Here is an 18,023-nt window from a genome sequence, read left to right as displayed (position 1 = left end):
CCCAAATCCACTCATTTGAAGGGATATCCACATACTTTTGTATAAATAGTGTGAATGACAATGTTTGGGTACAAAGCATTGACCCTGAGGAGGTGTGTCTTGTGACCTCTGCAGGCCATATTAGCCTGTCAATCAGCTGGTTGCCAGGAGATGCTGAGAGTGGCAGAAAGCCGAAGGTCAAACATGGAAGGCGTCAGAGGCTAGGCCACACCCCCCTCCACTGACTGGATCACCATGACAACACCTATCCCGCATGAATATTGTCAGGGTCAGTGGTGTCCTGCCTGTCCCTAGGGAACACGCATGGTATTCTGCAATAATAACACCAACACATACTGTAGCCGCCTACTTCTGGACAGTGAGTGACTGAGTGAGTGAGTCAGACCTTGTGGAACTACTGAGCATTGGGCCAGATCCAAGGTGATATCTGACCACACACACCCAAGTCCAAGTCCAAGTCCAAGCAGTGGAGAGGGATTACTGTATTATCCAGTGACGTGGAGATGCATATCTTTGGTTTTATCCCCTGGTGTGTGTGTGTCTGTGTTCATACAGGTCTCTACTCAGCTACCTGACAATATGTATGAATAATATGTGTAAAATACATCATGTGTTCCTCACTGGAAGAAAGGATTAGAAGGTACATTCAGTACAGTATCAGTGCTCTGGACACAAGGTAGCTAAGCAAAGAAATAGAAGACAGAGAGGATGTTTTCTATAGTCGCTACCTACCTTAATCTCCTGTTCTGTCAGTGTGACTGTGGACCATGACCTAAAGATAACAGTGAATGGGGAGTAGTGGGAGGGATGCAAGCGTGATGCGCGGTGGTGAAGGGTGCCGGTGTTTCCGTTCGGTCGCCAGGGTAACAGGTGTTAGGGAGGAGAAGGTAGGTGGGAGACTTACTTGCGGAGCACGTTGATCTCGTTCTCGATGCTGCTCTCTTTCCCCTTCAGGGCCTTCTTGGGGATACACTTCACAGCAAACATCTTCCCTGTAGACCTCTCCTGGGCCAACACCACCTCAGAGAATGCCCCGCTGAGAGACAGAAAGAAAATATTTGATTAATCAATTAGCAATTGTGTAAGACAGTTCAACACAAGTACAGATACTAAACACAGACATGAAACAGCAAACAAGTTAACAAGGTTTCCATGAGAGAGCGAGAGAGAGGTTGCGGAGGGGAGCTAGAGAGAGGGATTTATGAAGCGTAGTTCATTAATGCAGTCTCAGCTACATGAATCTCATTGTTCTCTGTCCAGCTCATCTGAAACCCTCCAAACCACTCACTCACTATATCACCATCTCCAACACACTTCACAGCCACTCAGCTATCACTCTATCGCTCTCTCCATCGCCGTCTACCCTCTCTCTCATTTCTCTTTATTTATCACTCTCTCGTTGTCCTTCACTCATTGTTTCATGTTCAATCGCTCTATAATATGCTTGATCTCCTCCTTATCCTTTGTCCCAGTTCTCTTGGTCTCTCTCGCTCTCCCTTTCTCCACAGTTCATGTTTATTCTCACTATGTTCTCTCCTCCATATATCGGCTCCCTTCTTCCCACTTCCTCTCCTTCTCTCCCTGCCCCTCCCTCACCTTGTTTTCCTGCTGCGTTCTTCTTGTTAGCTCGGTAGGAAATCAAATTTCATATCTGGTTTGCTTTCATTCATCAGCTGACTAATGGTCCATGCTGCTATGTCAATCAGCAATGAAGGAACGAGGGGAGAGACAGGGTACACATCCTCCCTCTTCCTCTCCACTATTATTCTATTCTTCCGTTCCACGCCTCTCCTCTTCCCGCTCTCGTCATACTTCCTTTCCTCCCTCCTTTCTGTCCTTCTATTTCACTCTGCTGATGGCCTTTACATAAGGCACAACAAGCATGACAACATCATTTTGGAAAGTGTACAATTTTAGTAATACATTATTAATATAACCTTGGTAATATTCAACCTATCTTAGTGTGTGTGTGTGTGTGTGTGTGTGTGTGTGTGTGTGTGTGTGTGTGTGTGTGTGTGTGTGTGTTTAGTGCTAGAGTCCAGATAACCCTAGAGCCATTTAGAAGCCCCCATTTGTTGATGACCGCCGACTCCAAGACATCACCATCTGACACTACAGATGAAAAGCTCTAAAAACACTGACGCAGAGATAAAACAGCAATGCAGGCCTATCGCTTTGTTACACACACACACACACACCACACACACACTCCCTTTCATTTGTGATTCGCAATTACAAACTGGATAGTTCTGGTTCCACTTGATGGTTGGCCGATTATTCACAAAATCATGGTCTCAGAGTGTTGGCTCGGTATCGCACACGTTTCAATTACTATTGCCAGAGACATAACAGCCATGCATTGTTTGGGAAAGCACACATGATTCTCATACATCTCCCTCCTCAGTCCTTCGCTTTCCTTCTTTTCTCCTGGCCTCCATCGCTATCATCTCTTCCTCCATTTCTCTCTCTGTTGGAATCCTTCTTCTCCCCTATATTTCTTCTCACATTTATCACCAAAAGAGTATTCCCTTCTCCACACCTCACCTCCTCTTCTCTCACTCCCTCTGCCCTTTCGCTGAGTTGCTCACACATCTGTCACACTGGCAGCTGATCTTATTGGGTGTTCAGGTCTCTTCATGTGAAGGTTTATTCTCAATGGAAACTAGTAACAGACCCATTGAAGCTAATCAAAGCACACACAGCCTTATAGAATACTGTAAACACATTAAAACAAGTGATCTGTGATTAAGCTGGGTGCTGGTCAAGTCACTTTTACTCAGTGCATGAATGAATGAATGAAGCGAGAGCACACACCTGCTACACACCTTACAGAGGGGTCTGAACTGAGCTCCAAACTGTACTAAGATCTCCTGCTCCCTAATCCACCATAATCCCTCTCCTACCAGCATGACCTGGGAGCACACACATACACCCCCTCTTACCCAGGGCGAGGTCACCCAGCCTCCACTCATCTCCCTGGGCTGCAAGAGCCAGCTGGTGTCACACACACACACACACACACACACACACACACACACACACACACACACACACACACACACACACACACACACACACACACAAGCAGCAGTCCCATTAGGAAGGCTAGGACTGGGTCACCATCTCTATATACTATGAATGTGGATTTAGTCACTGTCCAGGGAGAAGGAAAGAGACCGACCACATACCGTCAAACCAAAAGGCCACAAAAGACAGGGAAGGAGAGAGAAGAGGAAACAGGAGATAGATACATATACAGTAGAAATGGGAGAGAAGAGAGGGAGGCACGCGTGGGTGAATCCTGTAATTGATAGAGAGAGAATCCTGTGTGTGGGTTTGAGACAGAGAAGCGCTGTATGTGGGAATGAGACCCATAAGAGAAAAGCTGAACGGTGGTGCTGCAGTACAACAAAGACAACCTCTAAAGCATTCACAAAGAACAGAGATAGAGCCACCATAGGGTACTTACAGTACAGTATCAACCCCGTCGATTGGCTGGAAATCTCTTTTTATACATTTTTTTGGACAGGGAGCAGAGGGATAGTGTAATACAGCATCTCCCAGCTGTGTTCACACACAAAGGGGCTTTGAGTGTGTGTGTGTGTGTGTGTGTGTGTGTGTGTGTGTGTGTGTGTGTGTGTGTGTGTGTGTGTGTGTGTGTGTGTGTGTGTGTGTGTGTGTGTGTGTGTGTGTGTGTGTGTGTGTGTGTGTGTGTGTGTGTGTGTGTGTGTGTGTGTGTGTGTGTGTGTGTGTGTGTGTGTGTGGCTTTTGGGAGTTGACTAGGTGTTATGCAGTTCAAGTTTGGCCCTGCTGCTATTGCAGTTGATGGCGACATTGGGCGATTTCATTTCCTCAGGTGTATAAACCTGGGTAATTGTCTCAGCGAGGCTCCAGTGGGTCTGTGATTGCATTGAATGGAAACTACATGGGCAGCCTGCAGCCAGTGTAGATTGTGAGTGTCACTCTTAGACAGATATCCATTGTGTCAGGTCCTCTTGCTTAACGGGGGCCCAATTGAATAATGCTGGCGCTAAGTGATCTCTCCTACAGAGACACAGATAGGCTCTCACATGGGAGAAGCATGCACAGGCAGACATGCACACAGATGATTGTGTGAGTGTGTGTAAATATTTTGCCAAGGGAAGAGTTGTCAAAATCAGACACACATCCTGGGTTTCTCCTCTAAAGAGAGAGAGTCTTTGTCTCAGAGAGAGAGAACTATAATAGACTCACAACGTGACAGTGACACAATAACACTGATACAGACATGCAGGATTAGTGGCTTCCCCATTAAATACAGTGGCATTAGGGGGGCTGATTGAGTGGCTGCTTTAACCCTCCTGTGACTACACTACCTAGAAGCCTCTATTGTCATTCCATTCCATGCATGTGCTCAGCTGCAAGCTGTAATGCTTGGTTTCCTCTGAGCAAGTGTCAGAAGCGTTTAGCATTTTTAGATGATCATTGATTTTGTATCTTTATTTTGGTACCTTTATTTATAGATACAACAAAAACAGTACAACCCCAACCCCTCATTCATCCATCCATCAAGGCATCTATAAAAGTAAGTTAAATAGGAAAGAAAAACAGAAACAAACAGTAAGAAACAAAGAATAATTGGGAAAAAAAGTGATATAAAAATTCTTAACAGCACAAATGGCCACTAGAACAGACATGACTGCTTACCAAAACTACACAAGTTACACTAAGTAAAAGACAGGCTCTCCATGTATTGTATTAATGGGGACCAGGTTAAGTCTAACTTTTGTTGGGACCCATGCACAGTGTACCTGACCTTCTCCAGAGGCAGAGATGACATCCCCTCCTTAACCCACTGCATAACGGAGGGCGGCTATGCAGACTTCCAGTGAAAGAGGACAAGGCGGCGAGCTAGCAGCTTTCGCATTTGCCTGATGCGTGGTAGCATTCTGGTCTAGGGGAAGTACACCAAAAATGTCAGTGACCGGTTGGGCCTAACAGTTCTATTACACAAATAAGAATGCCTCAAAAATGGGTTCCCAGAGTCCACTCAAAGATTTGCATGACCAAAACATATGTCCCACAGTTGCTGGACTCTGGTGGCATCTCAAACACTTGGGGTCAACATTTGGGTATATTTTTGCCAATCTGTCATTTGAGTAATGGAGACGGTGCAAAACCTTTAACTGAATAAGCCCATGCCTTATGCAAAATGATAATGTGTGGATACGTTCAATACATCGTCGGGGCGATTGCCACCTATGTCTTGCTCCCATGCAGATTTTGTATTTGCAAAGGAAGGCAGATTCATGTCCTGTATTATGTCGTATAATGTGGAGATTGGGCCCTTCAAGATCTTAACCCTTATCTGTTTGCAGGTATCTAAAAAAGTGGGTATTGGGAATATTATGGTGAACCCTCAGAGTATCGAATGAGATGAATGTGTTGTCAACAAATAGGTCACAAAAAAAAAAAAACACCAGACCGTTCCTATGCCAGAACTGGAATGCCGTGTCAATCTGTGACGCTGGGAAGAGATGATTAGATGTTCATGGAGAGAAGCCGCTCACTTGTTTAAGGCTAAAGTGACTTCAGAATTGGACCCACATTTTAAGGGAGTTCTTAACAATGTGGTTCAAAACATGGGTGCCAAAGTTCATGGGCATTGGGGAGCACAGGAGCGAGACTGGAGAAGTTGGAAGGCTTGACTGTAACTCCATGATGGCCCAAGTTAGACCATCCTTGTTTTCAAATGTAGAAACCCAATAAACACATTTAGATATATTTGCTGACCAGTAGTAGTGTAAAAATGTGGGAGGTCCAGCCCGCCTGCAGGCTTAGGTCTCTCTAGATATACCTTTCTCATTTGTGGACTTGACTTATTTCAAATGAAGTTGGAAATGCAGCTGTACAGTTGTTTGAACATCAATATCGGCAGAAAAATGGGAATAATTTGGAATAAGTAGAAAAACCTAGGTAGTACAGTCATCTTAACAGAATTAATGTGAACTGTTAATGAAATGGAAAGAGACGACCACCTTATGAAATCACGCTTAGTGCGCTCCAGGAGTGTTTTGAAGTTATGTTTAAACAGAGCCTTAAATGAGTGTGACCTTTATCCACAAATAAGTAAAGACCTAATTTATTTTATTTATTTGACCTTTATTTAACTAAATTCTTATTTTCAATGACGGCCTAGGAACAGTGAACTGCCTGTTCAGGGGCAGAACGACAGATTTTTACCTTGTCAGCTTGGGGATTCAAACTTGCAACCTTTAGGTTACTAGTCCAACGCTCTAACCACTAGGCTACCCTGCCGCCCCAAATGCTCCACCTTAAATGGAAAATTGGCATACCCAATTCCTTCTAACTGATTAATGGGGAGCACACTTTCTGTTAGGTTTAACTTATAACCAGAGAATGTCCCAAAACCTTGTAGCATGTCCAAGAGATAGGGTATAGACTCCACCGGGTTAGAGATGTGTAAAAGATTGTCTGCATATAAGGACACCTTGAGAGTTATGTTGCCCCTTAGTATTCCCTTAATCCTCTCCTCTGCCCACAGGGCGATAGCAAGAGGCTCAATAGCCCCCCTGTGGAGAGGGATGTAGCTGGAGGTAACATTGTTGGTGCGAACAGAAGCCACTGGGGACGAAATATTTATCCAGGAAAGGAATGATGGGCCAAACCCAAATCTCTCTAGTACTATAAATAGATATTCCAACTCAACCCGATCGAAAGCCTTTTCAGCATCAAGCACGATGACAACCTCTGGCTGTTGAGTTGAGTGGGCGGTATAAGGAACATTAAAATAGCTGGCGCATATTATAGAAAGATTACCTACCGAGAGAAATCCAGTTTGGTCAGAGTTAATTATATTAGGCATCACTGTTTCTAAACGGCATGAAATGACCTTAGTGAGAATTTTATAAAATCGCAGCAAAAAAAGGCTTACAGGGTGGTATGAACCACAATCTAGGGAATTCTAGTCTTTTTTAAGCAAAACCGAAATAGTCGCCTGGGTAAGTGTCTGGGGCAGTTTCTGACTAGAAATTATTTCATTGTACATTGAGCTGAGGATAGAGGATAATTTAAAGCAAGCTTTATAAAATTCAATAGGGAGGCCATCAGGCCCAGGGGCTTTACCGCTCTGCATGGACTGGATTGCCAGAGTAGCTTCATCATCACTTATTTAGTCATCCATGTTGGTTTGTTCATCTGAATTGAGACATGGGATGTCCAGATGGTCTAGAAATGCAGGCATACGAGGTGTGTCAGGAAGAGCCTCTGACGAGTAAAGAGCAGAACAGAATTGCTTAAATTGATTGTTGATTTCCTTGGGATTGGTAGAAGTTAAATCAGCTGCAACACAGATTTCAGGTATGGCGCTACTTAGCAGCGGATTGTCATAGATGGTGAGAACTTGCCAGCTTTCTCTTAGTGTTCATAGAATTTTTGCCTCGACTTAAACAGAAGCTGCTCCGTTTGTTTGGTGGAAAGATTGCTACACCAATCGGAATTTGACACTTTCTCTTTGTAGAGTTCAGGAGTCGGAGAAGAGGTATATCTGTTGTCCACATCTAGAATGAGTTGAGATAGCTCCAATAAGTGTTTGGTGCACTGTTTGTTGTCAAACACTGTGTATGAAATAATTTGGCCCCTTAGATAAGCTTTTAACGACTCCCACACAGTGAGACACGTCAGGAGTGCAGTTGATCTGTAAAAGGACAACAATGTGAGTCGCTATGTATTTTTTAAACTCACTACAGGTTAGTAGTAGTGGCACAGTACTGTCCGGAAAGCGGATATCTAGCTGGACAGTGCTATGGTCAGAGATTACGATGCTATGATATTGGCTATTAGTTACAAAAGGAAGAATTCTATTGTCCAGTAGGAAAAAATTAATCCTAGCGTATGAGCAGTGAACTGGAGAAAAAAAGGAGTACTGTTTAGCAGTGGGATTGCGCCTCCTCTATGGATCAGACAAATTATAGGATTCTGGGCTTCGGTCTGGATCTGTCTAGACTTGGATGTAATACACAATTGAAATCTCCGCCCAATATCAAATGATGAGAGTTAAGGTTGGGAAATGTTGCGATGAGGTCAGATAAAAATTGAGCGTCATCCCAATTAGGACCATAGAGGTTAGTCAGAATAACCTGTGTGCTAAACAATTTCCCCATGCCTATATCTGCCATTAGTATCTGAAATTACTTTGGAGGAGACAAACGGGGTGCCCTTTCTGATAAGGATGGCTGCCCCTCTGGCCTTAGCACCAAAGTTGGAGTGAAGTATTTGGTCTACTCATCCTCTCTTAAGTTTATCAAGGTCGCTGGACCGGATATGGGTCTCTTGGAGAAAAACAATGTCCGGACTTAAGGATTTAAGATGAGCATACACTCGGCTACACTTGACCACCTGGTTAATTTCTTTCATGTTCCAGCTGATAAAGCATGTGGAGCCTTGAGTATGTGAATTAGGCAGAGTCATAGTAATCAGAAATGAATGTTAGTACAATCACATGGCCAGTGTGCTGAAAGGTTAGAGTAATAAAACCTAAATAAAAGAAAAAACTACAAAATACCCAGAAGAAAACCTTGGACCCCTATGCTGGCCTTCCCCCTGTTGGAAGGCTGCATCTCCCTCTCCTAGAATAGAGCAAAATGATACCTTCCATGTTAAACTGAACCTCGGTAGAGCTCTATCCAGGGCGAAAATAATCAAGTTTACACCTACGGAAGAGATTCTGGCCATCGTGGGTGATGGGAGCCGCTCGCGCTGCCTTACGGAAGACATCCTCCTTCTCCTGAAGGTAGTGGAATTGAACTACTATGGGTCTGGGCGGCTCACCATTCATCGGTGCGAACTGTATGCTTCTGTGCGCATGGTCAATATTGTGGGTGTCTCGAGTACCTCTCTCATGCCAAAAATGTGACCGTTCCCCTGGCGCTGTCTGTTCTCGAGATCCTCAACCTTGGAAGTAAGTTTGACGACATCTGATGATAGCCGGGTGACTTGCTCTTCCAGTGTCACCACTTTGTCGGAGTAAATATTTGCGCCATCTTCCAGGCTATTCAGACAGGTGCCATGTCTCGCCAAGTCTTCATTAACGGAGTCGATCTTTATGTTGACCTCGGTGGCAAGAGTAGCTATTTGTGAGGATAGGTCAGTGGATAATGACTCCACCTTAGCCAGCACAGTCTGTTCAGATGTAATGATAGCCACCATTAGCATGGCTCAGTCGGGGGGGGAATCAGTCCATGTCAGGTGAGCGCGAGGCTTCAACAGAGGCCTGCTCCTTTGTGGCCGGCGACCAGTATCGACATTTTACAATTGAAAGGCCAAAAAATTCAGGTAAAAAAAAAGCAAATAAATTGGGTTCGATACCAAATTAAATACAGCTAAATTAACACGGTGGGGAGGTGTTGGTTAGGTATTAATAGTAAATTGTTCTCCCTGGATCGGGGCACCGAGAAAACATGGGGGGCGCTGGTATTTTGTATCTTACTATAAGTTCACTGTAATGTCCAGAGTTGTCAACTAACATGGACATGTATTGTAAATGTCTATTTATAGTGTGTATGGAATATTAACTTCTGATTCATATCCACTATACAATCGAGTAATATATCATATCACTAACATTTTCCAAAACTGAGATATGGTTCTTCGGTTGAAGGGTTCAGTTGTTAGTGTACACTTTTACTCAGTTCTCACTTTAAAATGTATGCCAAACAATAACCATTGATTTCAAAAGTTTAACATACAATACAGATCTATCTACAAGGACTACTTTTAACAATTTCCACAGAAAATTCTACAAAAACAAATTTAGTGGAGGAACTGTGCAAAGGCTAACTTTGGTTACGGAATCTATCTCCGATTTCTATTCAACCAAGTTCTCCAAAATCTAACACACTTGCTCCAAATTAAGATTCAAATATGTCTGCAGAAAGAATGAGTTGTCAGATATGACATGCTACCTTGAATTTAAACAAATCTCTTTTGGTTATTGAACTATAGTAAGTGAAGTAGATTTTACACCAGGTAACGGAATAACACCTAGAGCCCATTGTTGTAGGAAGCTGCTATAGACCAAGTGCTAACAGTCAGTATCTGGATAATATCTGTGAAATGCTTAATAATGTAAGTGATATCAACAGAGAGGTATATTTTCTGGGTGATTTAAATATTGACTGGCTTTCATCAAGCTGCCCACTCAAGAAAAAGCTTCAAACTGTAACCAGTGCCTGCAACCTGGTTCAGGTTATCAGTCAACCTACCAGGGTAGTTACAAACAGGAATGAAATCATAAACATGTATTGATCACATCCTTACTAATGTTGCAGACATTTGCTTTGAAACAGTATCCAAATCCATCGGATGTAGTGATCACAATATAGTAGCCATATCAAGGAAAAGCAAAGTTCCAAAGGCTGGGCCTAATATAGTGTATAAGAGGTCAAACAAGAAGTTTTGTTGTGATTCATATGTTGATGTAAAGAATATTTGCTGGTCTGTGTAATGAGGAGCAACCAAACGCTGCACTTGACAGATTTATGAAATTGCTTGTTCCAGTTACTATAAGCATGCAAACAAAGAAAATTACTGTAAAAACAGTTAAATCCCTGTGGATTGATGAGGAATGGAAAAATTTTATGGTTGAGAGGATAACACTAAAAGAAATGGCAAATACATCTGTCTGCACAACTGACTGGCAAACGTACTGCAAATTGAGAAATCATGTGATTAACCTGTTGGGGATGGGGGCGCTGTTTAGACTATTTATGCTAATTTGGCTAATTTTTTAAACGGCTTCCCACAAAATCCTTGATCGTACAATATGCATATTATTATTATTATTGGATAGAAAACAGTCTATAGTTTCTATAGGAGTTGAAATTTTGTCTCTAAGTGGAACAGAGCCCATTCTACAGCAATTTCCCTGACATGGAGTCAGATTTGAGAAATGTTGGCCACTCTTCTGAAGTCAGTTAAAGGGGCACTGTCGTTGCTATGACTATACGGACACTTCTTACGTCTTCCCCTGGATGCCTTTACGTGATGACGATTCCAACGGGGTCGATTGCGCGTTCACAGGCCCTACAAATGAAAAAACCCTGAAGCTAGTCATTCTTTGGGAGCTGCGTCATGAGCCTAGAGGACACCGGCGCGCACCTGTTCCAAGCGTTAGTTTAGCCTGTTATATTTCTCCGGTCATCTTTTCACTCGTTATAGGAGTTAAAAACATCATAAGGTAGTTAATTTAAAGCGTTTTATAGCAATTTATATCCGTTTAGTGCGATTTTGGGACATTTATTTTTGCAACGATGTGAAAAGTTGGGCACGCTTTTCAGTTCATCCCGAACGCAGTTGACATTTCCACATGGCAAGAGGACAGCTTTCCACCAAAAGACGATTTCTCCCAAGAAAGGATCCTTTGCCCAAGATACTGATGGAAGAACAGCTCAAGGTAGGACATTTTTATTATGATAAATCGTGTTTCTGTCGAAACATTTTAGTGGCTTAGGACGCCATGTTTTTTGACGTAGCTTCGCTTGGCGCAAACTGTATTGAAAAGTAAGGATAAATTAAAAAATGTAATAACGCAATTGTATTAAGAATTAAATTGTCTATCAATCCCTGTCCACCCTGTATTTTTTAGTCACGTTTATGAGTATTTATGTATAAGAGTAGATCACTGTCTAAGTGGCGCAAGGACATTTTCTTTACCAGCTTGTCTACATTTCACATTGTCTAACCATGATTTTGGTGGCTAAATATAAACATTTTCGATCAAACTGTATATGCATGTTGTAATGTGATGTTACAGGAGTGTCATCGGAAGAATTCTGAGAAGGTTAGTGAAAAAATTAATATCTTTTGGCGATGTTGACTTTTATCGCTCACTTTGGCTAGAATCAATGCTGGGCTGCTAATTGCTATGTGCTAAGCTAATATAACGATTTATTGTGTTTTCGCTGTAAGACACTTAGAAAATCTGAAATATTGTCTGTATTCACAGGATCTGTGTCTTTCGATTCGTGTATGCTGTGTATTTTTACGAAATGTTTGATGATTAGTAGTTAGGTAAACACGTTGCTCATTGTAATTATTCTAGTCCATTTGTGATGGTGGGTGCAATTGTAAACTATGAAGTCTACCTGAAATATGCACTTTTTTCTAACAAAACCTATCCCATACCATAAATATGTTATCAGACTGTCATCTAATGAGTTTTTTTGTTGGTTAGGGGCTATAAATATCTTAGTTTAGCCGAATTGGTGATGGCTACTGGTGTTGGTGGACAAATAAAAGATGGTGGATTATGCTAATGTGTTTTTAGGTAATAGATGTACATCTTTACATATTGTGTCTTCCCTGTAAAACATTTTAAAAATCGGAAATGTTGACTGGATTCACAAGATCTGTGTCTTTCATTAGCTGTATTGGACTTTAATGTGTGAAAGTTAAATATTTTAAAAAAATATTTTTTTTGAATTTCGCGGCACTGGTTTTTCAGTGGGGGGGGGGGGGGGGTGTGCCGCTAGCGCCACGCTGATCCTAGACAGGTTAAACTGAATAAAATAAGGAACTATACTATGAAACAAAGATAAAATATATAAAGAACAATAGTCAAAAGCTTTGGAGCACCTAAAATGAAATTATGGACAAAAGGCAAACTCAGCTGCATCATTCAGATGCCTCATTAAATAACAAAACCCACTGATCTTGCCAATGAAAAAAATGATTAAAGTAATTGGCAAAATTAGCATTTGTTGCTGGCATGTCATGCCTAACACTACACATTCAAGTATAACTGATACAATTATGAAAGACAAGCACTGTCATTTTGAATTCCGTAAATTGAATGTGGAAGAGGTGAAAAAAATGGTCTATCAACAATGACAAGCCACTGGGGTCTGACAACTTGGATGGAAAATTACTGAGAATAACAGCGAACATTTGCCACTCCTATTTGCCATATCTTCAAACCTAAGCCTACTAAAAAGTGTGACCTCAGGCCTTTAGGGAAGCAAAAGTCATTCCTCTACCCAAGAATAGTAAAGCCCCCTTTACTGGCTCAAATAGCCAACCAATTAGCCCGTTACCAAACCTTAGTAAAGGTTGGGAAAAAATGGTGTTTGACCAGATACAATGCTATTTACTGGAAACAAATTGACAACAGACTTTCAGCACACTTATAGGGAAAGACATTCAACAAGCAAGGCACTTACACAAATTAATGATGATTGGCTGAGAGACATTATGGTAAAAATATTGTGGGTGCTGTTTTGTTAGACTTCAGTGCGGGTTTTGACATTATCGATCATAGTCTGCTGCTGGAAAAACATATGTGTTATGGCTTTACACCCCCTGCTGTAATGGAGGAATTCCCCAGGGTAGCTGTTTAGGCCCCTTGCTTTTTTCAATCTTTGCTAATGACATGCCACTGGCTTTGATTAACGATGACTCAACATTATTCACTACAGCGAGTAAAATTACTGCAACACTTAATAAAGAGCTGTAGTTAGTTTCAGAATGGGTGGCAAAGAATAAGTCATAAATATTACAAAAACTAAAAGCATTGTATTTGGGACAAATCATTCACTAAACCTCAACTACATATTGTAATGAATATTGTGGAAATTGAGAAAGTTAAGGTGACTAAACTGCTTGGAGCAACCCTTGATTGTAAACTGTTATGGTCAAAACATGTTGATACAACAGTAGCTAAGATGGGGAGAAGTCTGTCCATAATAAAGCACTGCTCTGCCTTAACAACACTATCAACAAGGCAGGTCCCCCAGGCCTTAGTTGTCGCTCCTGGACTACTGTTCAGTCGTGTGGTCAGGTGCCACAAAAAAGGACTTAGGTAAATTGCAATTGGCTCATAACAGGGCAGCACGGCTGGCCCTTAAAGGTACATGAGAGCTAACAATAATATTAATGTAAATCTCTCATGGCTCAAAATGGAGGAGAGATTGACTTCATCACTACCTGTTTTTGTAAGAAGTGGTGACATGCTGAATGCATTAAGGACTCTCATTAAACTACTAGCACACAGCTCGGACATCCATGCACACCCCACAAGACATACCACCAGAGGTCTCTTCGCAATCCACAAGTCAAGAACAGACTTTGGGAGGTGCACAGTACTGCATAGAGCAATGACTACATGGAACTCAATTCCACATCAGGTAACTGACGTAAGCAGTAGAATCAGTTATAAAAAACAGCTTATGGAAGAGCGGGGACTGTGAAGAGATACACAGAAACAGACACAAACATGGTAGCACACACACCGTCATATTGTTGTATGGCGGTATTATACATTTTGTATTGGAGATATGTAGTGGTGTAATAATGTTATATGATGTAAGGTTTTGTCTTTTGTTTTATGTGTGATGTAAGTGCCTTAATGTGTTTGGACCCCAGAAAGAGTAGCTGCTGCCTTGGCAGGAACTAATGGGGATCCGTAATAAATGCTAAAATACATAATGGGTCTCAGATCTGTACTACACAGAAATGCATAATTATGGATATGAATGTCATTCTCCTCATGTTTCACAAGTTTGGACATCACAGTAGAGTACAGTACACTATATTCTACTGTACTATACTTTTCTTTACTGCACTGTACTGACTGTACGGTACTGTATTCAGTACTGTATTGTACTGTGTTCTAATCACTGTACTGTACTATCCAAACTTATGAAACATACAGTACGTCTATGAGGTTTAGATTTGTTCCAGTCCGGTCAGTCTGTGGACGCTAAAATCAAGGCCAGGGACTGGACTGAACAAATTGACTACATTTCAGCGTACATTGTCGGTGCTCAGTGGGTGAAGCTGCTGGTTACAGTAAATGGAAAGCGAGGGGGGTCATGGGTAGGTGTCAGTAAGAGCTGGGAGAGGTGACATTAACTAGAGAGTGAAAAAGAGAGTGAGAGAGAGAGAGGGAGGGGTTGTCCAGACTCAGACTGTTTCAACATCCTTGGTTTGACCACAAGACGATTGGAAATTAGAAAATATTTTAAAGATATGTGGGTGTTTGGTAACGGAATTACAAGGCACAAGGCAACATTTCATACATTTACAGAAGATAAACAATCTCTCCAAAATGAAATACAAGTGCTGATATTAGTTGGCAGGGCTCTTTACCTCAACATTACTGTGTATTTATGATGCCTTTTACGACTTTCTGGTAGATGTTTACTAAGACCCCTTTTCCATCTGTTTGACCACAAATCAAAGACAGTACTTTTGCCAAATGTTTAAGATGGAAAATGGTTGAAAATGTATGTATGCCTTCATTTCCCAAAAATATAGATGCTTAGCTTTCATTTGACCTGCTCCTATAAAAACTATGAATGTTGGTGCTCATGGGTCCTTTTCGATGGAAATGCCCTTGACAAAACAACAGTCTACAATTAAATCCTGATTGCAAGGGAGACATGCTGATGACAACTGCTGCTGAAATACATTTACATGAGACAACTTGAAAAAGGCAGAATGCTTTTTTTGTTGGGTTCTAACCTTTCCCATTAGGTACTGGGAGTATGAACGTGAAGAGCCTTTATGGAAGCGCTACAGCATTTCAGAAGTGCAACTTTGGTTTTGTCTGATGTTTGCCTGCCATTACTCTAGCCCTGTACGCACAACATACCTGACGTGTAGACTTCAGATCCATCTAGAGAACCACTCACCGCGCGGTGTGACAAAGGACCAACCACTGCTGCAGATGTAAGGTGTCTGAATAGAGGGGCTCGGTGCAATAAATGACATTTAGACGGAACGCCTTCCCTTTTGTGTTACTGGGTAAGGCTGAGAGCTGAGGCACACACACAGAGAGAGAAAGAAGGGGATAATTTCATCTCTCCGGCCGTTGAATGGGCGGGTGAAAGACGTTCAATTCCATTTTAATCAAACCGGGCACTGCAGAACATAAATGTCTCTTTAGACTGACTGGACTCAAAGCTCCATGTTAGAGACAGAGAGAGAGAGACAGAGAGAGAGACAGACAGAGAGAGAGAGACAGAGAGAGACAGAGAGAGACACAGACAGACAGACGAGACAGACGAGACAGACGAGACAGACAGAGAGAGACACAGACAGACAGACGAGACAGACAGACAGACAGACAGACAGACAGACAGACAGACAGACAGACAGACAGACAGACAGAGAGAGAGAGAGAGACAGAGAGAGACAGAGAGAGACAGAGAGAGACTACCGTGGAATATGCGTCAACAGTAACCTTGGGAAGATCCTCTGCATTATCATGAACAGCAAACTCGTACATTTCCTCAATGAAAACAATGTACTGAGCAAATGTCAAATTGGCTTTTTACCAAATTACCGTACAACAGACCATGTATTCACCCTACACACCCTAATTGACAACCAAACAAACCAAAACCAAGGCAAAGTCTTCTCATACTTTGTTGATTTCAAAAAAGCCTTAGACTCAATTTGGCACGAGGGTCTGCTATACAAATTGATGGAAAGTGGTGTTGGGGGTAAAACATACGACATTATAAAATCCATGTACACAAACAAGTGTGCGGTTAAAATTGGCAAAAAACACACAAATTTCTTCCCACAAGGTCGTGGGGTGAGACAGGGATGCAGCTTAAGCCCCACCCTCTTCAACATATATATCAACGAATTGGCACGGGCACTAGAACAGTCTGCAGCACCCGGCCCCACCCTACTAGAATCCGAAGTCAAATGTCTACTGTTCGCTGATGATCTGGTGCTTCTGTCACCAACCAAGGAGGGCCTACAGCAGCACCTAGATCTTCTGCACAGATTCTGTCAGACCTGGGCCCTGACAGTAAATCTCAGTAAGACCAAAATAATGGTTTTCCAAAAAAGGTCCAGTCGCCAGGACCACAAATTCCATCTAGACACTGTTGCCCTAGAGCACACAAAAAACTATACATACCTTGGCCTAAACATCAGCGCCACAGATAACTTCCACAAAGCTGTGAACGATCTGAGAGACAAAGCAAGAAGGGCATTCTATGCCATCAAAAGGAACATAAATTTCAACATACCAATTAGGATCTGGCTAAAAATACTTGAATCAGTCATAGAGCCCATTGCCCTTTATGGTTGTGAGGTCTGGGGTCCGCTCACCAACCAAGACTTCACAAAATGGGACAAACACCAAATTGAGACTCTGCATGCAGAATTCTGCAAAAATATCCTCCGTGTACAACGCAGAACACCAAATAATGCATGCAGAGCAGAATTAGGCCGATACCCACTAATGATCAAAATCCAGAAAAGAGACATTAAAATCTACAACCACCTAAAAGGAAGCGATTCCCAAACCTTCCATAACAAATCCATCACCTACAGAGAGATGAACCTGGAGAAGAGTCCCCTAAGCAAGCTGGTCCTGGGGCTCTGTTCACAAACACAAACACACCCCACAGAGCCCCAGAACAACAGCACAATTAGACCCAACCAAATCATGAGAAAACAAAAAGATATTACTTGACACATTGGAAAGAATTAACAAAAAACAGAGCAAACTAGAATGCTATTTGGCCCTAAACAGAGAGTACACAGTGGCAGAATACCTGATCACTGTGACTGACCCAAACTTAAGGAAAGCTTTGACTATGTACAGACTCAGTGAGCATAGCCTTGCTATTGAGAAAGGCCGCCGTAGGCAGACATGGCTCTCAAGAGAAGACAGGCTATGTGCTCACTGCCCACAAAATGAGGTGGAAACTGAGCTGCACTTCCTAACCTCCTGCCCAATGTATAACCATATTAGAGAGACATATTTCCCTCAGATTACACAGATTCAAAGAATTCGAAAACAAATCCAATTTTGATAAACTCCCATATCTACTGGGTGAAATTCCACAGTGTGCCATCACAGCAGCAAGATTTGTGATCTGTTGTCACAAGAAAAGGGCAACCAGTGAAGAACAAACACCATTGTAAATACAACCCATATTTATGCTTATTTATTTTCCATTGTGTACTTTAACCATTTGTACATTGTTACAACACTGTGTATA

General features: G+C 42.1%; 1 protein-coding gene across 2 annotated transcripts in view; it reads right to left on the bottom strand.

Moving 5' to 3' along the window:
* LOC129838245 (calcium/calmodulin-dependent protein kinase type 1D-like) overlaps window positions 1-18,023 on the bottom strand; it is a 62,613-nt gene that overhangs the window by 20,831 nt on the left and 23,759 nt on the right. The window contains exons 1-2 of one of the 2 annotated variants that reach the window (XM_055905062.1): window positions 1,597-1,760; window positions 905-1,036 (exon numbers count right to left, since the gene is read on the bottom strand). In XM_055905062.1, coding sequence (XP_055761037.1) covers window positions 905-987 — 83 coding nt within the window. In that variant the 5' untranslated portion in view covers window positions 988-1,036; window positions 1,597-1,760. Of the gene's footprint in view, window positions 1-904; window positions 1,037-1,596; window positions 1,761-18,023 lie in introns of those variants that run through there. The other variant, XM_055905061.1, reaches the window with a different exon arrangement.

Source organism: Salvelinus fontinalis, chromosome 39, assembly GCF_029448725.1.
Source record: "Salvelinus fontinalis isolate EN_2023a chromosome 39, ASM2944872v1, whole genome shotgun sequence".
Lineage (NCBI taxonomy): Eukaryota > Metazoa > Chordata > Actinopteri > Salmoniformes > Salmonidae > Salvelinus > Salvelinus fontinalis.
The sequence above is the reverse complement of the archived record's forward strand: the minus strand, read 5'-3'. Positions and strand labels throughout refer to the sequence as shown.